At 39.3% G+C, this 25,177-nt stretch overlaps 1 protein-coding gene across 1 annotated transcript; it reads right to left on the reverse strand.

The window, feature by feature from the left end:
• Positions 1 to 862: 862 nt before the first annotated feature.
• On the reverse strand, positions 863 to 24,314 carry LOC134656398 (uncharacterized). Its single transcript, XM_063511926.1, has 7 exons — positions 22,618 to 24,314; positions 12,817 to 13,073; positions 12,099 to 12,212; positions 10,067 to 10,152; positions 8,351 to 8,471; positions 4,151 to 4,329; positions 863 to 1,093 (listed from the first exon to the last, which is right to left on the reverse strand). The coding sequence occupies exons 1-7, from the start codon at positions 23,567 to 23,569 to the stop codon at positions 877 to 879; spliced, it is 1,926 nt and encodes a 641-aa protein (XP_063367996.1). The 5' UTR covers positions 23,570 to 24,314; the 3' UTR covers positions 863 to 876.
• Between the last annotated feature and the right edge of the window lie 863 nt (positions 24,315 to 25,177).

Here is a 25,177-nt window from a genome sequence, read left to right on the forward strand (position 1 = left end):
CTAAATCTGGTTTTGTCCAGCCGGGTCCAACAAATATTCTCATTAATCAGTCAGCGGATGCCCTTTCCTTTCAATAACATATAGAACGACGCGTCTACACCGGCTCCACATATAAATGTATAGCGGTCGGCGTCATAGTGCATTCCAGGACCCTCTTATAAGTGTAAGGCCTGAGTGGACGCTCGAGTTGGGCGTGCAGCGGGGCGGGGCGTGCGGCGTGCATGTTAAACAAATGCAAGCGTATAGGAGCGGCCTTAGTGCACGCTGCTCACATCACGCGTGAGCCCGACGCCACGCTGCACGCCCCGCCGAACGCTCCGCTTCGAGCGTCCACTCGGGCCTTACACTCAGCAGGTGGTACCACAAAATAGATACAGTACAGAAGTCAATCACATGTATGTACTTCACTTTTCATACCTACGCTCGGCGGTCGCTCTAGGGTTGTCAACTATGATTTATGCACAAAAAACTATCGTAGTAACGTGATAGTGGCACTCGTATCTAGTAGTGGCCGGGGCGGGGTGCATAGGTACCTACCTACCTAACTGTTCTGTTTAACGTTAAAACGAACCATCGAAATACTTACTTACCTCTCTGAAACCACTGGTAGCTTAAAAAACGACAATTCATCGTTTTATGTTGAATTCAAACAACCGTCCACTGAACAGTTATAATAACTTTTTTTTGTTTCTCCATTATTGCACAAAAAAGTTCACAGACGCGTGTCTCAAGCGGATGGCACTCGCGCTCGCACTGGTCCCAACCGGTCCGAGATATCGTGTCCGTGAGCAGTGTCTATGTGTGCGTTGCTCGAGCGCACTTTGTATGTAGATTGATTTCTGTACTGTATCTATTTTGTGGTGGTGCGGTGTGCGCCTAGTTGGCCCGGGCGCGCTTGGCGTGGCTAGCGGGCGGCGCATGCGCGGGCCGCGGCGCGTGCTGCGGCTCGTCGGCCGCCAGCCCCGAGCGCAGCATGTACTTGAACTGCGGCATGTGCTGCATCACGTCGCGGATCTGCACCAGCGCCATGCCGTTCTCGCCAGCGGCCGCCGATTTACACTTGCCCGAGTTGCGGAGGACTTGGAGTTGCGTTCTGGAAACGAGGTGTTGGAATTTCGACTGTCCATGATCATAGAGAAAAAAATACATAGAGTGCTCACTCCATACATCAGTTTTAGTACCAAAAAGACTATTAGCATCTAGCATCGAGTAGCGGAACTATCAGTACTGCTACTTGACAATAGATGTAGCACCGACCGGAAAGTCTTATGCTGTTGAGATAAGACTTTCCGGTCAGTGCTACATCTATTGTCAAGTAGCAGTACTGATAGTTCTGCTACTCGATGCTAGATGTAGATACTGAAATTAATAGTCTGAACTGATGTATGGAGTGAGCACTCCCCTTCGGCCGTGTACGTAACCGACCTTTCGTAACTGGTAACGAAGGAAGAAAAAATGATCTTTGTACGATACTGGTTTCGAATAAAGATTATTTTTTCTTCGTACGTAACCATAGTTACGAGAGAAGAAATTTTCTATTTGAAATTACGAAAAAAGACTATCTATTCCTCATACGTAACTGAGTCAAAATGTTTTAATCATCATTGAGCGTAGGTAACATACTGATATGAAACCTCTTCAAACTCCTTACTGTTATAGACTAGACTAACTGTTATATCCATGAATGAGTTTCAAAAGAAGACTCTATAGTCTGTATCCTCCTTGTGACCAGTTAGAACTTATTGACGGAATGACGAATAGGAACAGATTTTCAGTGTGACCAATAGCTACAAAATTACTATGTGACTTAATAGAACTAAATTTACTTGTGACGGGTTGAAACAAATATTATTGCTTTCTGCAGTATGACCGGTTAGAACAAAATTTTGGTGTGACGAGTTGATCCTAAATCGGGAATACGATACTAAATTATGCCCTTAAACGGATCATTACATTATGCGCCAAGCATTTATTTTAATTCATTATACAGTTGCTAGTGTACTAGGTGCACCAAATTATAATTAAATGATAATATAGATCTATTAAGCCTTTCTTTGTAATTAACTAGCTTTTTCCCGCGGCTTCGCCGGCGTACTAAGACTACTAAAAAATGAGGTTTTCCCCAAACAAACTTTGAACCCCCATTTCACCCCCTTAGGGGGTGAATTTTGAAACATCCTTTCTTAGTGCACCCCTAGACCTTATAAGGAACCTACGTGCCAAATTTGGAATCTCTAGAACTAGCAGTTTGGGCTGTGCGTTCATATGTCAGTCAGTCAGTCAGTTTCGTTATGTAATCTAGTCCTTACTTAGTCTAGGCGAAGGATCGTATGAAGAAAATTAATTCTTACTATGTAACTGGTTACGAACCACCTTCGAAAGATGGTGACTGATTACGTACGAGAAAAAAATGATCTTTATTCGAAACCAGTATCGTACAAAGATCATTTTTTCTTCCTTCGTTACCAGTTACGAAAGGTCGGTTACGTACACGGCCGAAGGGGAGCACTCTTGTCTTACTATATTTCTCAATGCCATGATTTGAAAAGTAAAATTAAGTTAAATTGTGGAAAAGTAAGTTATGAAGTGGCTTTCAGACGATTTGTTAATCCGAGTTGGCCTCTCACGTTAGTAAACCCGAATCTTACATTTTAAAAGGTCAGTTAACACTATTGGCGATCGTTTCTACTAGAGGTGCCACGAATATTCGGTATTCGGCCTATTCGGTCACTTTGCCGAATATTCGGTATTCGACCGAATGTTGCCTACTATTCGGCCGAATACCGAATATCTGTTGCAGGGGCAACAGATACCTAATTTTTTAAATTTTTTTAACCTATTTTTTGGTTTTTTTTGTGTAATTTTTCTTTTTAAGTAGGGACCTAAAAAGAAAAATTACACAAAAAATACCAAAAATTAGGTATATTTCATATTTAAAATGTATTATTGGAAAGTTGTTAAATAGGAAGACCCTTTTTTAAGCATTTGTTCATTATGAAATATTTTATTTTTATCATGGGTCGATTTGATTGACTCTAACTACATTCATTAGTTCGGTTTTACAAAAAATATATCTTAGCAAACGTTGTGCTTTGTTGGCGAACAGTTTACATAATAATTGTGACTCGCAATGTTCGCATCTCATGCCGAATATTCGGTATTCGGCCGAGAGTGGCCGAATATTCGGTATTCGGCCAAAACCACTATTCGGGGCATCTCTAGTTCCTACTCCCAAAACTCGAGATAAAGATAAACAAATGCAGCACGATAGTATTCTGATATACAAAAATACCTACTGGACGAAATTAGTTTCCCTACTACTACAGTATCTTAACCTTGAAGCCGAGGCAAGACAACAACTAACGACACAATCTGAAATATATATGCATATTCAATAGTACATTATTGTCGAGGTTCGGAAGTAGCTACTTGCAGGCTGAGGATTCGTTTTAAACGGACGACCTTGGGAGTCCGTTTAATTGAATCCGAAGCCAGCAAGTAGCCTTCCAGCCGAGTCGTATGCTTTTCTCAAAAATGGTGCAAGAAATAGAAATATTTTACAGAAGCAACGTTCTAATTTACACAGAAAAAAGTACAACCATTAAAAAGATTTGCTTGCCGCCTTTAAAAAAAAAAGAAGTGCATTTTTCTGCTGAAAATACGCTAACCTATTTGAGACACCTAAATAGTCGCGGTACCAACATTAAGCCTGTAACAGACTATCGCACCGCACCGCGACCTTGGAGCGTCGCACCCTTAAGTGAGAGCGAGAAAGAGATAATCTGTTTCACGCTCTCACTTATGGGTGCTCCAACGTCGCGGTGCGGTGCGATAGTCTGTTATAGGCTTAATGCTGATCATCTGTTTGGCTGTTTAATGGACCTATGCCTTCATTTGATATGGCCATTTAAAGTTTTAAAAAGTTTGGAACTCGTTAAATAATGGAATTTGTATGCAACATTGCAGTCCCGAAATCGAGACTGCAATGTTTTTAACTTTTTAATTTTTTGAACGACCATAAACTACGCACTTCGCGACCTATTTTTTAACCGGCAACGTCGACTTTGCCGTCCATTTTTGAGAAAAGGATATAAATACATACAAAATGTAAATAAATCAAAATGTAAATGTGTAATGTAAATATACTTACGAGTTGGGCCGGTAAAGAGTGAGGCCAAGCGCGTCGAGCATAGCGCGGCACGTGGCGAGCTGTACGCGAGGGAAGAAGTGGCTGGCCAAGTCTGGAAGGGTCATTAACAGCTCGGTGTACTGGTAAGGCTTCGCGTTGATGCAAGGTACCATTGTGTTCTCCACCAGCGCTTTTTGAACCTGTAGATTGTACAAAATTGTTAGTATTATATTAACAAGAAAAGTGAGACCATTTCAGGGCATTGACGTATCTAATGACTATAAATCTAATGGGGTACTAAAAATGGTACTAGTTCAGCGGTGTTACTCACGAATTCCAGCCAATCGTGCAGTCTAACGCAACTAGTTGCGAGCAATAGTGCGCGTAACGCGAACTCGTCAACCAATCGCGCGCGTGATGCGAACTCATCAACCAATCGCGTTGTAGCGATTTCACACCGCTGTACTGGCCCCTACTGTCATGCCTCATTATTATTGCCCTCGGAATAATAAACCAACAGGAACCGCCATTAACAGGCGATCCCCTCTGCCAAAAGTCGGCGGCCGCCGGTCAAGGAGGTTATATAAAACTAGTTGCCATACGTCATTCGCCATTCAGCAAACGTCAGTCTAAGCGGAATGTTAGGAGCAGAAAATGCCGAATCGTAGCGTTTTCTCCTGTAAAAACCAATCGGAAACATCTAGCGTACTTAAAGGACACGTTTCTTTTCATATGTAAGTACTATTACATGTAAATATTATCAAATAGTGCACTAATTTAGCAAAAAACTAAAAAACATTGTCAATCTGAAAGTGATACCACTTCATGGTACTAGATCTAATTTAGGGTAATATTTAAAGAGGACTTTCTAAATATTCATTAGGTATACCTAACTTCTAATTTGTGTTGCTTATTATTATATAATTTATATAACACATTATTTTTCTATAACACCTTATTTTTATATCAACATAATCCATTCAATCAAATAAATAGTATAAATCATAAATAACGTGATATTACCGATATAGGGTCATTGTGCTAGTTTCCGTCCATGCTCTAGTTTTCGTCCACATGACAGATTAGCAAATAACATATTTGATATTTAATTTACTACTTGCCAAATACATTTTTTATACAAGATACAAGATACAAGACATTTATTCATAAAAGTCAATGTTTTACAGGTCAGGTAGGTACGTATTCAACTAATACATACATGGTATACATTTGATTATACATCTCAGGTTATACATAGTACATAAATTACTTAGGGTTAGTGCACGTTTCAACGAATTCGTCGACGCTATAGCATGCTAAGTCAGTTAACATTTTTTTAAGATTTCCGTCAAACTTTTTTTCAGTTTTTGATAGTTTTATTTCCTCAGGTAGCAAGTTATATAATTTTAGGCCTAAGATCCCAAGTGACTTCCGGGCCCTTGCGAGCCTGCACCGCGGGACAATTAACCGGTTATTTCTACGGGCCTGCGAATGGGTAGCGTATTGATGCACGTTAGCCCTAACATACTTACATGCGGTTAATATGAAAACACTTGGAAGAGTGAGAATCTTATACTCTTTAAATAAACTTTTTGCGGGATGATCAAATGACTTTCCGCTAATGATACGAACACATTATGTAGATAGATATATTGTCTCGACATTAAGGATTGTATTAAGTCCAAATTTGTGCAGCAATGTAGATTTATATTCAATTTCGTCAAGTGGACGAAAACTAGAGCTGGACGAAAACTAACGCACCTACCCTACTACTGTTTGAAAATTAATTTTTCTCTTAGTTTCTATCGTATATTTTTTATTTGACATGTCCAATATTTTTATTGTATTTTATTTATTTTAAGGTATTTACTGCCGACTTTTTTCCATAAATAGGCACTTTTAATTTATTACTCTGGTATCACTCTACCATAGTTAGTGATGGGACACCATAAAAACCAATATCGATAAAATCTATATGAACATTATAAATATATTGTTATTTTGATTTATTTTTTTAGATTTCCAAAAGATGCAATAAATTTTAAACATAAGTAGTTTTCAGCTTATCAAGCCATCCAAAACCTAAAAATATTGCAAGATCAGTCACGTTTTAAAGATCTAAGAACTGCATAAGTAAGTTTGTAATTCCATATAAATATATGCTATTACAGAGTTACTGTTGCACTTCCTACAAATAGTAGGTAAAGTAAAGGTACACTACGATGTATGTACGATGTGAGTACGAATAAAGATGTGTTTAGTTATGATATGTGTATACATAGTATGGGTATGAGTACCCGAAAAGAAGGACTGTCTACAAAAAGAGATGAGATCCCATCAAAAACATTACATGTAAAAAGGTGCAAGTCTCGCAACGCTTCTACTACAAAAAAGTTTTGACATGTAATGCTAATGTGAAACCAAGTCGGTTATTTTAATCAGTGCCAGGGGGGTGTTAAAACCGTATCAATAAGATATATTTAATTTGTAATACATATACTGACTTGGCAATCGCATATAATGCTTTACTCGTACCGTACTCGTAAATACGTGTAATGCTCAAACTGCAATTAGTGCTAGCGTTATGTTCAATTAGAATTATTTTTAATAGGTGACGATGATCCTTATGTCATTATGCAGCCGTGCGATGGCCAAGTCATTATACGTATTACAAATTAAAGATATCTTATTGATACGGTTTTAACACCCCCTGGCACTGATTAAAATAACCGACTTGGTTTCACATTAGCATTACATCTCAAAACTTTTTTGTAGTAGAAGCGTTGCGATACTTGCACCTTTTTACATGTAGGTAATGTTTTTGATGGTTATAATTGACTAAAGCAGACAGTTATAATTCAGTCAATAAAATATCGACAATATTATCGACAAGTCCCTCGTACTTCTACGTTTACTTAAAACTGACATCATTTCGTTCACGGACAGGGTTGTCTGTGTTTGTTCTTGTATTTGTGTGAATATAGTTTATGCTAGTGTTTGATAATTTTGTCGTGTGCGTGTGTAGCGACGCATGCAAAAAATGCATTAGTGTTTACATTATTTGTGTGCGTTCCTCGCCCCCCGCGCCGAAAACGGCAGAATTTTTCACATAGAAATTAGTGCGTGTCACCACTCCATATTGGATTATTACTCCGAGTTATTGCCCGTAAAGCCAGTCCCTAGATATCTATGTCAATGTTTCAAGGTGATTCGGCCGCAGCATGTAATATTTTAGTTTAAAAACGAAGAAACTGGACATTCCGCCCACCAAAATAACGACATTGATTTGGAATATAAACTTGACTTTGGTACCAAATGATTATGTACCGCTACGACTATTAGGGTAGATCGCACAAAACCGATGGCTATTTCAATAGTTATCTGCTGAATGACATTGATCAGTCCGTCAATTGCGGTTGTTGCAACTGGCCCTTATAAAGTTTTGAAACCTTGTCACAGTGAAATTAGTATGAGGTCGCTAGCGACTTTCGTATTGATTGTCACGTTGACAAGGTACGAAATGGGTCATAAATAAATACTTTCGACCGTACCTTATAAGTTATAGCGCACACACGAACCACAGGGATCGACCACAGCGTTTGGCGCAGTGGGCTTTAGTTAGGATCACTACATAGTAGTGTTGAGTCGCTCACTCGTGAGGCACCTCATTTGTACCACTCATTTTGTTAATTTGTCGCAGTACTTCGTACCGCAAAAATGTCTTACTTCACTCCTCTATTCATTTTACTTGATTCTAAAATCATCTTTCTCCTAAAAGTTCTATTCTTAACCTCCAGAATTGCACTCCAATTAAATGTTACTATTTATTTATTTATAAAGGAAGTGATGAATACATAAATATGTATATACATTAAATATTTTCGTCGCCGTTGGAATTAATGGAATAGTCGACGCTGAAAATATGCTAGTACCTCACCTCATTTGAAGTAAGACATTGTAACACCTCATTTTAGAAAATGAGGTACTCATACAAACTCATTTTAAATTGATGTCCTACCCATCACTACTACATAGTATAAAACAAAGTCGCTTCCCGCTGTATGTCTGTCCCTGTCCCTATGTATGCTTAGATCTTTAAAACTACGCAACGGATTTTGATGCGGTTTTTTTAAATAGATAGAGTGATTCAAAAGGAAGGTTTATGTATAATTTGTTAACCCGTGCGAAGCCGTGGCGGGTCGCTAGTATATATTAGCTTACCTTATACGGCGTATGGTTGCCAGTAATACTGATTTCTGTTATCGGCGTAAGCCGCTTGCGATTGTCCACGGCGTGAGAGGTTGAGTGGCCATTCATCGACCCGGTCACTTGCGGGGGTACACTGAAAATTATACTTTATTATTACACCTGATTAAGACTATTTTTGATCGTGCATTGTGGCATTTATTATGTCCACAAAGTTGAATGTACAGATTTGCTTTGATGGATTAAACCTTCTAAGAAACATTTACGGCGTTATTCATAAACATCTGCTAAGTTAATCAGCTGATGATCATCGTTTGTCCCTCTCTATGGCATAACGACAGATAGGGTAAACGATTTATCTATCTATCTATCTATCTATCTTAAGTTAGCAGCCGTTTATGAATACCGCCATTAGTTTTTTCCCTTAAATTGAATAAGAGATTAGAATGAGTGAGTTCATTATAAAGGACTTGTACTATCCATGTATCATTCCATTTGTAGAGTTTTAGAGTATCAATTTTTGTCAAAAAAAAACCGTGCAACTTTGTACGCGGCAATATATAACGTATATGTCAAAGTTATCGAAATCCAACATAAAACACAGAATTAAAGAAACTAAATTTTGGAGATAAAATTTAGTTTAAAATAATGACATTGATCTATTTTAGAAGACAATATTAATATTTACCGCCCAAAGTATGATTCGACTATTTTGGTTTTGACCTCTAGACACGTTCTGACATTCAGATAACCCTATTGCCAAATGACATTAGAATAGATCGTGCAATAAACAATAATAAAAAAACACAAAAAATTAACCTTGTCTATTGCAGAAGTTTCAGTGTCAAGACAATGGCGAATGGATAGTATTTAGGAACAGCCTGTGGTCTAGATCTAAACCATCTGACATTCAAATTAAAAACGCAATTGTTTATCAATAAAATGAGGTTTTGTCTATATCTCATAATATAAACAAATGATATACCTAAGATCAAGTAGGTATTATGATGCAATATTACATGAGCTTTCATGATATTATAATTGTATTCAGATGAGTTTATAACATTTTTTTTAGAAAAATGTATGACGATTGCGTCGTTTCATCTCTACATAACTTACGCTATACCAGACATGGCGCGATATACATTCGACTGATATAAATATAGTGTCACGAATGTATTTAATATAAATGAAGTTCAAAAATGTTTAGTTTTCAGGCAAGATTACAAGATTGCCAGACCTATAGTATTTTAGTATTAAATTATAATTTATAACCCACCATATTAACACACAAAGTGGTATTTATATCGAAGTATCGAACTAAACCATACACATCTCAACAAGTATATCGTGCCATGACCCCTTTAGCCCTAACGTCCTGGCCACGACATTGCGCGACTGGCTTCGGCTAAGGCGACAACCATAGGTTAGAGCGAGACAGCGATCGGTCCTTTCGTTCCTGCCTATGGTTTTCGCCTTAGCCGAAGCCAGTCGCGCAATGTCGTGGCCAGACAGGCAACCGCGAAAGCCGAATTTCGCAAATTGCGGGGACCTTTCTCTTTTACTCCAATGAAGGCGTAAGTAGAGTGACAGAGAAAAATGCCCGCAATTTGCGAATTTCGGTTTTCGCGGTAGCCCCTCTGGCCGTAAGTAAGTGAAAGAGAGAGAACGCATATGTTTCCCCACAGGCTGTCCCTACAGTAGCGCTACATAAATGTATAGAATGCTCACTTCATAGTAGATGTGTTGGCCGTGCTCCTTACGAGAGGCGGCGGCGGTTGCTGTCCCATCGCCATTGTTATTGCACTGTTCGGAAACTGGAATAAATCATAAAAACAAACATATTTTCAAACGACTACTAAAAAAATCTGTTTCCTCGAATAGAGATCGTAAATTGATTTAAAATATTTTTTACTGAAACTTCAGTTGTAATAATGTTTTACTAACAAGTTAGTTTTTCACTTGACATTGAAAAGGAGTATACTGTATACTGTTTATAAGTAAATTAAATATGTAGATTGTATGTATAGGTAATAAAAGTGACAATGAAACTAGACAAGTTGATACCGTTTGTACCATGCAGACATAAAAAAAAAACAAATAAAGTGTGAAAGACGATGCATAATTTCTGAGAACTACGTGTAAGAAACATCTAATGGGGTAAACCTACCTATTTGTTGGCACGCTCGATAGGATAAAGTTCATTTCACGCCATTGGTGATCAACTGATCAGTGATCATCCTTCAAAAACTAGGCACCTAACGTTTTTATTAGGGTTCCGTACCTCAAAAGGAAAAAACAGAACCCTTATAGGATCACTAGTGCGTCTGTCTGTCCGTCCGTCTGTCACAGCCTATTTTTATTTAGTACCCAACGATCCGGTGTCAATAAATAGGTGGTTTACCCTATCATTTAATACCCTACATACCTAGTAATATTTATTTATATTGTATAAAACCTAACGTTACAAATCTGGAAGAGCCTAAACTGCTCATTTCCTATTTGCCAGCCAAACAACGACCTTGTAGTTTTAACTTTAGAATTGAATTTGGTTCCTCTCTTCAGAGTTGCTGGCCCGATCTCGCGTCGAGTGAAAAGGACAATATGTATTCCCTAACCTCCTAAGGCCCAGCCATACAAACGAACCATAGAAAATTTGAACCTAAACTGTAGGAAATAGGGTTGATTTTGCGTTGTTTGAAAATTGAACGAAACAAAGCAAAAGCGACTCTGTTCCAATTGAACATGTTTTAAATTACATCGAACTGAATAGGTACTATAGGTAGGACCTTGGGCCTTAGGACGTTAATTACACATTAGCCCTAAACAACTGTTTGAGCAACCGCCTAAAAACGTCTAGTGGATGAAACGCAACGTAACCGCGAGTAGTTACGAAAATAAACGTTTTTCGGAGACCATTTCCTGTTCCTGAACTCGGTTACGATTCCGAAATATCGCAACTTATGACATTACTACATGGATTGCGACAGCGTTATGTAACTTTAAAAATTATCTTCCCGTATATTTGAACATTAAAAACAATTTAAATATTTATATAACCTATTATATAATTCTATTCGTCATCTGCAAGATATCGCATTATAGCGATAATACCGTCTGGAAGCAGTTTAACTTTACTTTTTAACCGATTTCAACAAAGCAAAGAGATTATTATTGTAATTGATTTTTCAGCCTTCAGTGTCTTGTATTAACAACTTAATTGCTTTACAAAATAACTAATTTTTTCCTCGTTCGTTTACACGGACGTCACTGGAAAACTATCTATCTATTCGTCATTCGTGTCATTATATTACGCCAAATGACATCGATTCTAGGAAATACAACCGCAATTAAATCATCAAACATCGACATTTGATGTGCTATTTCATGATTCAAAGACGGACCCTATTCCTCTGAAACGTTTGGAAATAACTGGACGGATCTTGGCCTACTTTCCGATGGACTTGGCCACAACGTTACACAGTGGCGAGACCATGCGTGAGAGTGAGACGCCGCGATCCAACCTCTGAGTGTAAGGCCTGAGTGGACGCTCGAAGCAGAGCGTTCGGCGGGGCGTGCAGCGTGGCGTCGGGCTCACGCGTGATGTGAGCAGCGTGCACTAAGGCCGCTCCTATACGCTTGCATTTGTTTAACATGCACGCCGCACGCCCCGCCCCGCTGCACGCCCAACTCGAGCGTCCACTCAGGCCTTACACTGACTCCCACTCATGGCTGGCTGGAGACAGGATTGTAATATTCTCACCTGAACATTTCGTTGGTGCTGCTGCGCGCGGTGCTGCGGCATGGCGGCCGCGGCGGCGGCGATTGCCGCGTTGCTGTAGCGCGCTGCTGCTTGCGCCTGAGCGGCAACTTGCGCCTGTAGACAAAAGGATTGTGATAAAGGTTTTTGAAATAAGATTTTCCCACGCCCGAAAATATTATTTTAGTTTATTAAAGTCACCTGTCGTCATGTTCAGTAACAGGCGCTAAGCAATTTAAACCAGTTTTACTATTAATAGAAGGATGCCGCCTGCCCTGCGCACGGCTTCCAAAGAGCCGGCAACCTTTCGCGCACTGGGCGCCAACCGATTGAGATCAATCTATGATATTCAGTCCGCATGGGGAGTGTTAACCTTTTGGACGCCAATGACCGATATTATCCGCACCGTAGGTTCAACGCCAAAGACCGATTAATCGATCACAGACCACAGAGCAACATAGACCTACGTGCATATGCATAAAGTTCAATTTCAGTTTTGACACTTCGGTGACGTGGCGTCAGTGTGACAGCTTTTGTGTTTGACACGGCGTCGAAAAGGTTAACCATTACCAGTCCGCCGGCCGATATCGGCCTGTCAGTTGTTCGAAGCTGTCAACTTTTTGTTCTAACTGACAGGTCGATATCGTCCGGCGGACAGTTAATCAGTGGGCCCCTTTAGGACTTTTAATAATAAGAATAATTTGGAGAAATAAATGCAAACCTGCGCCAGCCTCAGCACCTGCTGCGTCTGCGCCTGCGTGAGTGTCCCAGGCAGACTCCACCCAGCCAACGCCTGCACCGTCGCCGCGGATATACCCGCGTGCGGCATCTGCATGGATGACGGCGCGTGGCGCTGCGCGTTAGGCCGCCGGCCTCGGGTCGAGGCGCCCGAGAGGCCGACGCCGGCGCCTTGCGCGACTACTCCTGGGGGAGGCGCGGGAGGCGCTCGTGTCCATTGGCCTCCGCTTCCTATTGAACCTGGATGAATAAGGGTAAATGTGATTTCTAATTACCAACATACCTCTATTTAAGTGTTAGACCGCCTTTCTTTCTTTGCGGGAAATGTCCAATTGTGATATTTGTAAAGATACGTTCAGATTTGGAGACAAGTTGTTTGTACACGAGGCTTCTCGCGGGCATTTCGTATTACGATGTGCAGCACGCGTGCAATCGTTATTTGCAAATGGAGCGCTAACGGCGCATATGCCTGATCTGAGCCTACCACGAAAACGGAATTCCGTTAACTGCCTCTTTACCGCTCTTGCGGAGTAGAGCGATAGAGGCAGATAAAGAAACTTGAATTTTCGTTGTTTCCGGTAGGCCTAATATTGAAAGAAAGAAAATACATTTATTTACGTCAAACTAAACCAGTTCATTAGATAAAGCTTCGTTACACAGGCGCGTTTTCCAGGCAGCGCGTGAGCGCGGGGCGCGCCGCTTTTACATATAAAACGCTCACGCCCCGCCCGGAAAACGCGTCTGTGTGACGAAGCCTTTACACTGGTAGTAAATCATATCATTTGATTGACGATTTGATACCAATATTTAACGTACTAACTAACCGGAACACTTGACTGAGCACTGATCTTTGCAGTAAGTTTTTCGCTATGTCAGTTTATAACATAGGTTCCCAAAGTGGGCAATACTGCCCCCCAGTGGGCGCTGAAGAGTTTCAGGGGGGCGGTAGAGGCCTCGGAAGCGATTGGGGGGCGTTCATGCTGCCCAGGGGGGCGCTCCCGCAAGTGAAAAAAAAACTAAAATATTAGATAATACGAATTACGAATAGATTTATTTATATAGGGTTATTTGTGTTATCGCAAGTTATTTTATTTACCTATTCGCTAAATTAGGTCAATCAAATAAGATCCAATATGCATTTTGAGGTGTTAATTCTCAGCAAGCTAGAAATCGTTTTAATACCTTCATTTGGTCCTAAATTAAATGCGTGTAATCAGAGTTTGGTCAATTCCAGGAGGTATGCATTTTTGTAAGCCTTGGAAGATACATTTTTCCTTGGATTTCCAAACCACTTGATGTACGTAGAAGGAATCATCAATTACAATGTCACTACCAGCAATATATTGTAATCACAATCAGATACTGGCGAAAAAGAATGTCGGATTTTAACACAATTATAAAAAAAAAAAGAAATTCAAGGCAGCCAATTTTACAAACTTTGACTCCGAATTCATATTAAGTAATTAAGGTACTTTACGGATCCTCAGATATCAATTTTTATCATGTTTAGACGAATTTTTTCGTCAGACGTACCGTTTTCGAGCTGCAAGCAAAAACTGAAAAATAGCTAGAATTTATGCACACCTGGAATTCAGCAAACTCGGATTACACGCATTTAGGACCAAATGAAGGCTTTAAAATGAGTTCCAGCTGGAATACATTTTCGAAAAGTTCTAATTTAATTGGCCTAAATATCAGTTTTAAAAATATGAAAAAGTTATAAATTAGGTCTTTGTTGTAAATCTTCCAGGCCAATTCGAACGTGCCCCTGATATCACCGTAAGAAGTATCGGTAGACGTTCATAGTTTTTCCGTGAATTAAAAATAGGTACCTACGTTAATTCCGCTATTATTCCGTGATGGTGGGCGCTGAAATTTTTTTTGACACCTAAGTGGGCGGTGGCCCAAAAAATTTTGGGAATCTATGGTTTATAAAATACGGCCTTGAGACAATTAAAAAAAGTATACTTTTAGTACACGACACTTTAGCAAACCTTGCGTGAATAACATTAATTAATGAAATTATAATATATATGTTACTTATATCAATCGTTAGCGAGTCATATCAACATGTATTTACGTTACATAACTACGTGTACTAACAATAACAATTTTACATGCACGCATGAGCATATTATAAGCAAAGAGTTATTAATAGTAGAAGAGCTCCGAATTTCACAGCTGACATAGATGGCGCTGAAATGCTACGCACAATTTGCTATTTTTAAAATGGTATCTCAATACAACAGTTTTTTAACTGATAAAGAGTTCTGCAAAGGGAAACGATCCTTTTCGCGCCCTGGGGCCCGTTTCTCAAAAGCTTGTAACTTGTAATACAAGCGGATGTCACTTTTTGACAGCTATTGTTAGAAAGGGACTTCCACTTGTATTACAAGTTGCAAGCTTTTGAGAAACGGGCCCCTGATATAGAACTTAAACTATCAAATTGGTAAAATAGGGGCCAGTAAACGATAGCAAGCCATCATAACCAGGAATGTTGCGAATATCCGCATCCGCATCCGCAACCGCGGAACTTCCGCATTATTTTCAACATCCGCATCCGCATCCGCATAAAATCGATGCGGATTTAATGCGGATGCGGATGTGGAACAGGTCGGTACAGGAACGTCTTAGCATCGGCGTAAGTGCTAGACTGCTAGGTAATTTAGTCATTAACCAAAAAACCTATTAGAAATCAGCAGTCAAGCGTGAGTGGGACTTAATGTACGGAACCCTTGGAACGCGAGTCCGACTCGCACTGGCATGTTTTTTGAAAAAAAAATACTGAAATGTAATATTTGACGTTTTATATGGTACTATCTTGACATCCGCATCCGCGTCCGCGGATGTCAAAAAATCGGCATCCGCAACATCCCTGATCATAACTAATAGAAACCGTAATCCATCACTATAGGTAGTTGAAGCGGATAAGTCCATGACCTCTTTAAGAGAATAGCAAGTAAGGACATTCGCGCCAAATATGTATAATATAAATAAGTCATATCAAAAGATACGCAGCTGTTATATTAGAAGGGGATATACCGGTAATACGAACATGTTACTATCCTATTAGGGTTCCGTACCCAAAGGGTAAAAACGGGACCCTATTACTAAGACTCCGCTGTCCGTCCGTCCGTCCGTCTGTCACCAGGCTGTATCTCACGAACCGTGATAGCTAGACAGTTGAAATTTTCACAGATGATGTATTTCTGTTGCCGCTATAACTACAAATACTAAAAACAGAATAAAATAAAGATTTAAGTGGAGCTCCCATACAACAAACGTGATTTTTGACCGAAATTAAGCAGCGTCGTCGGGCGGGGTCAGTACTTGGATGGGTGACCGTTTTTTTGCTTGTTTTGCTCTATTTTTTGTTGATGGTGCGGAACCCTCCGTGCGCGAGTCCAACTCGCACTTGGACGGTTTTTTCTAACAGTTCTCTGCATCCCTTTCAGCTGTTCGGAGTGTCTTATTATGTCCCGTGTAGACGAAGCGTAAGGGCCATAATTTTTTTTCTTCATTCTCATCAGGCATAAGGTGTGATTGTGATAATGATTTATAATTAAGCTGCAAATTTAAGTTCCTCATCATTATTGTATAGGTAGCAGCAAAACTTGCTAAAGGTTCCGTCACACAGGCGCGTTTTCCGGGCGGGGCGTGAGCGTTTTATATGTAAAAGCGGCTCGCCCCACTCATGCGCCGCCCGGAAAGCGCGCCTGTGTGACGGAGCCTTTAAGCGGGTTTGCACTTTGCAGGGAGCCGGAGCCGTGCATACAGCGGTCTTTAGACAGTGTGATCAAGCCTTTAAACGAAGGTCAAAGCGCTTGTATAACTGAGACCATACTGAGACTGAGACTTAGGTGGTGGTAACAATTAAAGCTTCGTCACACAGGCGCGTTTTCCAGGCGGGGCGTGATTGTTTTATATGTTAAAGCGGCGCGCTCCGCTCACGCGCCGCCCGGAAAACGCGCCTGTGTGACGGAACCTTTATGAGTAAAGAGATTCTGTCTGGATGGAAATTAAACTGTGTTACGTATTCATTGATCGCAATCGTATGGGATACTTCTATGCTAACCGCTAATTCTAATGCTACATATCTACGTATATAATCTGGTCCGTGAGTAGATATTATATAATGTAATGACCTTAATAACTGAAAAAATCTCTCACAAACCGTGCAAAAATGCGACGGAGGTTTAATAAAGTGTAGTGACCTTCTTTTTCCATTTAGCCTTGTTCTCAATTATTTTGGGGTCAACTGTTAAGGTGGGTTTAGACTTGAAGTAGCTAGATAATAAAAACTTTTAGTCATGACGGATTGACAACACTGTTAGGAACTGCAACGGCCATTTACCGCGGGAAACTTATGGCCGGAGCACACCAGCAGCACAGCACGCACAGTGCACGCTGGGTGTCGTGCACGTGCGTTAAGGCATCGTCACACAAACGCGTTTTCCGGGCGGCACGTGTGAAGGGCGCGCCGCTATTACATATACACGCGCCGCTCACGCCCCGCCCGGGAAACGCGCCTTTAGTTAAAAAAATTAAATTTTTAAAAATTTAAACTGTTTATTTCAGTAAAAAGACATTGTATTACATACTAAACTTAACTACTAATCTTAACTTAAAAAGATTTTTGAGTTAAGGAGTCTTAAATTATTTACAAATTCATTTTTAATGGTTAGGTACATAATAGACAAGACCGTAATTAAGTGATTTCGGTGCACTGCCCTCTCATTTTAACTAGGTATTTTAGTAATGTTGGAGACGGTGTGCCGTTAAGGCTTCGTCACACAGGCGCGTTTTCGGGCGGGGCGTGAGCTTTTACATATAAAACGCTCACGCTCCGCCCGGAAAACGCGCCTGTGTGACGAAGCCTAAGTATCTGTATATTAAAACGCGCACGCGGCGCACGTGTAAGTGCACAGGCCTTTAACGGCCGCCTAGCCTAGTCGATATTGGCCTTGACTACAAAGCGGGATTTCCCGGATTCGAATCCTGGTACGACCATTATTTGTGTATATATGTAAGCGAGGGAGACCCCGTAATCGGTGGGAGGATGAAATTAAAAACACAGCGGATCCAAGCTGGATGCAAACCGCAAAATCCAGAGACGATTGGTTCACCTTGGAGGAAGCCTTTACCTGTAGAGGGGTTCTTGCAGAGTAACCAACAGGAAAAATAATCAAATACATAATAGTGCTAATCATAACATTCAAATATGTCATTATTTTTGTTATCTTAAACTTACTAACACTAACTCTCTTTTTTCAAGATACTTAATTACTAACAACTTTAAACTGTAACTGTAAAATTAATTCTGTAAGAAACAGGCTTTTTAACAAGCTTTTATTAGGTCGACCTGTATGTAACTAACTATGTAATAGGTAACTAATTTAACCATCTTCCAAGGATCGTAGCGTCATGAAAATTGGCAGCTGTATGTAGTTCTGATGACAATACAATAATATGGTACTGTCGAACTGATCTGATGATGGATACAGGAGGTGGCCATAGGAACTCTGTGATGAAACAACGCAACCTAATTGTGTTAGGGGTTTTTAGAATTGTCTCGATGAGTATTAGTTGTCTGTCGTAAGAAAAGTACAGTCAGCGATAAAAGCTTGTACCAAAAATTATTTTTTTGCCAAAAACTTATTTATTTTATTCAGGCATTTATTTATATCACAGATATTTTTTCGTTACAGAGGTGTTCTATGTAGATGTTTAAGTATTTTAACTAAAATAGCCCTGCATATTTTTATTTTATTTATTCAGAAATAAAATAAATATTTAAGGCTCTTCACTAATCATAGCTGTAGATGGCGCTGTTGACGTCAACTTTCCGTCCTTCCATTCTAACTCACTAGACGGAGTTGCGGTGTAAAGCAAACATAATTTGTCGATATGTCGACAATGGCATGGTAGCATGGTAGTCATGGTAATAAGTCGAGAAAGCCAACTTTGTTGAAGGCGGCAAATTTGAAAAATGTAGGGACGTAGGATCGATCTCTCATACTAATTTTGAATTTCGCGCCTTTTTGCACTAATCAATTGCCAGATTATAATATACCTAGCTATGTATATATATCGCAGCTCATCTTCATTTAATTAATGTACACAAATGACAACAAAGGGGATTTTCGTTTACAGGTTGATATTCTATAGTTGTTTACCTGTCTCTCTTTATCCCAAAATTTAGGAACCCAGGATTTAGGAACCACTTTTCCTCTAGTTAAGGCAAAAGTGTTATTTCTTTAGAGATAAATACTTTGGAAAGCTAGCTTTTAAATCACCTGTTTGAATATTAACAAGAATGTAGAACAGTGCTATAGCATAAAAAAAATCTTTTAAAAAGTTCATTAGTAAGGCTGGTAAGGCATTATACACCGTGGGGGAACTGGTGCATAGTTAAATATGCAAATTTACATTCATTATTGACCTGCTAGGGGTTAACCTGTTTGTAATAAATTGCAAATAAATTATACATCAATATGTAGAGCATAACATAAATATTTATAGATTAAAATTGAGTGTTTTGACAGGCGCGTTTTCGGGCGGGGCGTGAGCTTTTACATATAAAACGCTCACGCTCCGCCCGGAAAACGCGCCTGTGTGACGAAGCCTAAGTATCTGTATATTAAAACGCGCACGCGGCGCACGTGTAAGTGCACAGGCCTTTAACGGCCGCCTAGCCTAGTCGATATTGGCCTTGACTACAAAGCGGGATTTCCCGGATTCGAATCCTGGTACGACCATTATTTGTGTATATATGTAAGCGAGGGAGACCCCGTAATCGGTGGGAGGATGAAATTAAAAACACAGCGGATCCAAGCTGGATGCAAACCGCAAAATCCAGAGACGATTGGTTCACCTTGGAGGAAGCCTTTACCTGTAGAGGGGTTCTTGCAGAGTAACCAACAGGAAAAATAATCAAATACATAATAGTGCTAATCATAACATTCAAATATGTCATTATTTTTGTTATCTTAAACTTACTAACACTAACTCTCTTTTTTCAAGATACTTAATTACTAACAACTTTAAACTGTAACTGTAAAATTAATTCTGTAAGAAACAGGCTTTTTAACAAGCTTTTATTAGGTCGACCTGTATGTAACTAACTATGTAATAGGTAACTAATTTAACCATCTTCCAAGGATCGTAGCGTCATGAAAATTGGCAGCTGTATGTAGTTCTGATGACAATACAATAATATGGTACTGTCGAACTGATCTGATGATGGATACAGGAGGTGGCCATAGGAACTCTGTGATGAAACAACGCAACCTAATTGTGTTAGGGGTTTTTAGAATTGTCTCGATGAGTATTAGTTGTCTGTCGTAAGAAAAGTACAGTCAGCGATAAAAGCTTGTACCAAAAATTATTTTTTTGCCAAAAACTTATTTATTTTATTCAGGCATTTATTTATATCACAGATATTTTTTCGTTACAGAGGTGTTCTATGTAGATGTTTAAGTATTTTAACTAAAATAGCCCTGCATATTTTTATTTTATTTATTCAGAAATAAAATAAATATTTAAGGCTCTTCACTAATCATAGCTGTAGATGGCGCTGTTGACGTCAACTTTCCGTCCTTCCATTCTAACTCACTAGACGGAGTTGCGGTGTAAAGCAAACATAATTTGTCGATATGTCGACAATGGCATGGTAGCATGGTAGTTATGGTAATAAGTCGAGAAAGCCAACTTTGTTGAAGGCGGCAAATTTGAAAAATGTAGGGACGTAGGATCGATCTCTCATACTAATTTTGAATTTCGCGCCTTTTTGCACTAATCAATTGCCAGATTATAATATACCTAGCTATGTATATATATCGCAGCTCATCTTCATTTAATTAATGTACACAAATGACAACAAAGGGGATTTTCGTTTACAGGTTGATAGTCTATAGTTGTTTACCTGTCTCTCTTTATCCCAAAATTTAGGAACCCAGGATTTAGGAACCACTTTTCCTCTAGTTAAGGCAAAAGTGTTATTTCTTTAGAGATAAATACTTTGGAAAGCTAGCTTTTAAATCACCTGTTTGAATATTAACAAGAATGTAGAACAGTGCTATAGCATAAAAAAAATCTTTTAAAAAGTTCATTAGTAAGGCTGGTAAGGCATTATACACCGTGGGGGAACTGGTGCATAGTTAAATATGCAAATTTACATTCATTATTGACCTGCTAGGGGTTAACCTGTTTGTAATAAATTGCAAATAAATTATACATCAATATGTAGAGCATAACATAAATATTTATAGATTAAAATTTAATACATTATTTCATGCAACTTTAATTTACTTAACAAAGTAATTGATTATAATTAAGAATTTTGTATTTATTTTGTCGACTACAGCTAAAGTCTGTTCAGAAAGAGAAACGGGGTTCGAGAGGATCTTGTGTGGAGTTATCTTGATAATTATCGTGATTTTTATGCCTGATAATTATCAATTTGATAATAACCCAAAATTTTAAACCTAAAATATAAAAAATTCCCCAATAATGATTTTCTACTATCAAAGAATTCAAAGAAAATAAATATAGCACCATGATACCTGGGATAATTATCAAAGACTATAATTATCTGGATAATTTCGAAACCTGAAGAGAAGAAGTGTAGAATGTATTACACCCCACACATTTCACGACTTTACTCTTTCCGCACAGACTCTAATTAAAATTAATGGAGGCTGCTCCGAGGGATGAGGTTGACTGATATAGTTTGTTTTTTTTTAGCATTAGAAAGAACTTGAAAGAAGGTAAGCAATTTTGACATGTTTTTTAATTGAAAAACAGTTTTTAAAAATCAATAACTATTACTTATGAAAGCAGAAGACTATAAAAGATCGTATTAGATTCATAATTGTTACATATTTACCGTAACTTATTTTTAAAATGTGTTTTTCAATTAAAAGACACAACAAGATTGTTTACCTTATTTCTAATGCTAAAAAAAAACGAAGTATAGAGAGAGACAGAATATTGAGATTGGGGCTATTTAGAGTTCAGGCTTTAAAACAATTGCCCAGCAACCTTTAAACCAGTGGTTCCTAACCTTTTCAGTCCGATCACCCCTATGACAAACTAGGGAACCTGATTTTACCCTCCTCCCAATGGTAATAAAAAAATAAAACGTGTATGTTTGTTGTATTGTTAATATTGTTATATTAGGTTATAGCTCATTACCCCTGTAAAATACCAGTTTTACCTTACCCCCAGGTTAGGAACCACTGCTTTAAACCCTGCACACCTTGCACAGATACATCTTCTTCACAAGATTAATTAAAATTTATTATTTATTTATTTTGTGTGAACTGTCCTAGTTGTATGTTAATAATGTGTGTATTTTATTACTTATTATTTGTGACTGGCCTATAAAATAATATATAAAGTGTAAATTGCACAATTATAGCCATATGTATTAAAATTATTAATTTTATCTATCACATAATGAATATAATAATTGAAGTATTATTGATTGAATTATTTATATTGTAAACATGGAAGTATATTATAATACACTAGTCCAGCAGTCGGCAACCGGCGGCCCGTGAACCTGTCACTTGCGGCCCGCGAGCGTCCCTGGCTATTTTGTATGTAATATTGACAAAGGACAATGTCTGATAAAGTCATAAATATTAACAAAGTGCGGCCAGCGTCAACTTCGTTAACTACTATGTGGCCCTTGGCTGCTGAAAGGTTGCCGACCACTGCACTAGTCTAATAAGGTTATTATCTAATATTATAATAATCAACATGCATAAATGTAACTCACCTTTAGCAGAAATGAGAAGCTGTGAATCCACAACCTTGTTTGGCCAGTATTCCTCAAACTCCGTCCCCGGCGGGAAGTAGCTCTTGATATCCGACAAGCTTATCACTGAGCAAGTCTCACTAGCAAATAGTTCATTCCGGATGCCTTGCACTTTACAGCAGAACTTCAAGTACGACAAGTCCCAACCCTTCAACTGGTCCGCTTTCAACTTAAGATTGTCCGTTTCACCTTCGAAATAAAACAAGGGCACAAACTTCTGTCCGTCTCTCACTGTGTACGGTACTACCGACTCTTTGTTTATTCTGATGAACCCACATTTGTCTTTACTATTTGTTGTACCTCTAAGTAACTTATTGTAACATACATCTAAGAAGTTATAAAATTCATAAGCGTCTGATAACCGAACCACAAGGTCCTTTTGTGTAAAGGCATCTCTACCGAACTGGCCATCACAATGCCTGCTGTTTATTTCGTTTAGAAGCCTCGCTTCTATCTCTGTTATGTAGTAACTCCTTATACAGGTGCAAGAGTAAATGTCTGCATGAAGGTAATTCAGGTACTTGTTTAATAATTTAATTTCTACCATTCTGACGGCCACGTATTTCTCCCCGGACCGGTAGATGTAGGGGATGTGACACTTTCCCAGCATGTCCCAGCCGAAGTGGCCTTTCCAGCTGGCCTCGTCTGGGGCCGGGGTTTTCTTTTCGGGGTCGACGGGCGGCCGCGTGTCGGGCGGCGCGCCGGTCTTGCGGGTGAGGAAGTTGAGGATGCCCAGCTGCCCGCCGGCACCGGGCGGCGCCGCGCCCATTGCGCCGGGACCAGGCCGGGCCGCCGCCACCGACGCCGCTAGCGCCTTCGCCTTGTTCGCCTCCACCATTTTCGCGGCGAGCTCCCGAATCTCCGCCTCATCGGGCCGCTCGGTCTTCACCTTCACCATCGTCGTCTCTGACATTATAGCGGCCGGTAAATCCCTCTAAATAAAAAGGACACTTTCCGCTCTTCAAGCCTGCAAAAACTTCGGGCTACATCCTGCCGCACCGCGTTGAACTACTCAGTCAACATCTACGTAAACAATCCGCGACGTACACTGATCACTTCACTATTATTTTGACAGTTAGGTAAAACACATGATAATATCTAAATCACGGCCGCACACTCCCTGCACTATTTTATTTCTTTGAGTTCACAAGGTCTCCGAGCGACGACCACCAGCCGACCGAACTTGTGCTGGAAAACAGAGTTTATCGCAACTAGGAGTGTTGAACTTTTGAAAACCACTTTTCCGTCGACTCAAGAATCGAAGTAAATAAAATTTGGCAAGTTTTTTAAAATCAATCCCACGAAAAATATTATTTCATCCACGCTGTGGTAGTTAGGGAACATGAAACCCAAATTTTGTGTTCACGAGGGAAATGCCCAATACCGTTGTGAAGTCTCGGGGGGAGTGCCGATTAATTCCGTACATTTTTCACCTTTTGGTGACTCAGAAGCAACAAAATGGCCGCCGTCGAGGCTTTGTTGGCCAATCAGGAACCAGCTGGTGGTCATACATAACTGCAAAACTTCCCGTCGATGACGTAGCGGCACTCCCCACGAGACTTGTTCTCAAGGTCTTTTCATTTAGTTCCTTAATTTACGTATCTATTTATAGACTAAAACGGCTTAAAAGTCATTAAAAACCTTACATAAATAATTTAAATAATACCTATAAAAAAGTTTAATCCTAAAACAACGTTTAAATGCAAGAGAAACCTCAAAACTATCGAGTTCAGTAATAATAAAATTTATGAATGTACTTTTACAAAGTAGTCACCACATCAAGTCTCGTTAGGGTGATCGCTTGTTGATAAGTCTGAGCTTACGCAACGAAGTAATCAAAAATGAACTTTATGTCGTGTGTGGTAAGGTGCACGAGGTAAGGAGTTGTGTTAGACTTGAACTTTACGTCCTGGGTGTACCGAGACTTGCCGACGCGCGCATTCCTTGAACAATAATTCCCAGCATGAGTGAGCGAGATGGCAACTACTAAAAAGTAGATGTCAAATGTTTAGGTATTTTACTATGAACGTAAAGAGAACGTAGGTAGGTATATAATGCAATTACAAGCTTACGTAAGCACTTTAACCTACTTTATCAGTGGGTACCTCTTAGCCTAGCGGTTTTTGGCTTTTTTTTTTTTCATTTTAATATTACCTAGCTTCATTGCGCCAAAAGTTGGTAAAAGTTTAAAAAGTTCTTAATTAAAGTTTTTTGTACATTTAGGGTTCCGTAAAAACCCCACTTAAAACTTTGTTTTTATTCAACTTATGCATTTTAATTATTTTAGTTTTATACTGTGATGCTAATTAGTCAGTAAGTATATAGTTTTTAGGGTTCCATTGGTATGGGTTCTGGAGGCCACACGTGTCAGTCGTGTCTCTCCACACACCATAAAACAGGGCGCATTATTTTTAAGTCTGTTTCGTGTTTTTTTAGGGTTACGTAGAATAGAAACACCATGTATGTACCTACTTTAGTCTGCGTTTGTTTCTTAACATAAATGATTTGGGTTTTGGGTCAT

The sequence above is a fragment of the Cydia amplana genome, chromosome 18, assembly GCF_948474715.1.
Source record: "Cydia amplana chromosome 18, ilCydAmpl1.1, whole genome shotgun sequence".
In the NCBI taxonomy this organism is placed as follows: domain Eukaryota; kingdom Metazoa; phylum Arthropoda; class Insecta; order Lepidoptera; family Tortricidae; genus Cydia; species Cydia amplana.

Coding starts and splice junctions, on each gene's coding strand:
- LOC134656398 (XM_063511926.1), bottom strand. CDS start 23,569: ATGTCAGAGACGACGATGGTGAAGGTGAAGACCGAGCGGCCCGATGAG. Junction 12,213..12,816: donor AGGTGCTGAGGCTGGCGCAG/GTTTGCATTTAT, acceptor TTTTGTCTACAG/GCGCAAGTTGCCGCTCAGGC. Junction 10,153..12,098: donor AGCACCAACGAAATGTTCAG/GTGAGAATATTA, acceptor GATTTATTCCAG/TTTCCGAACAGTGCAATAAC.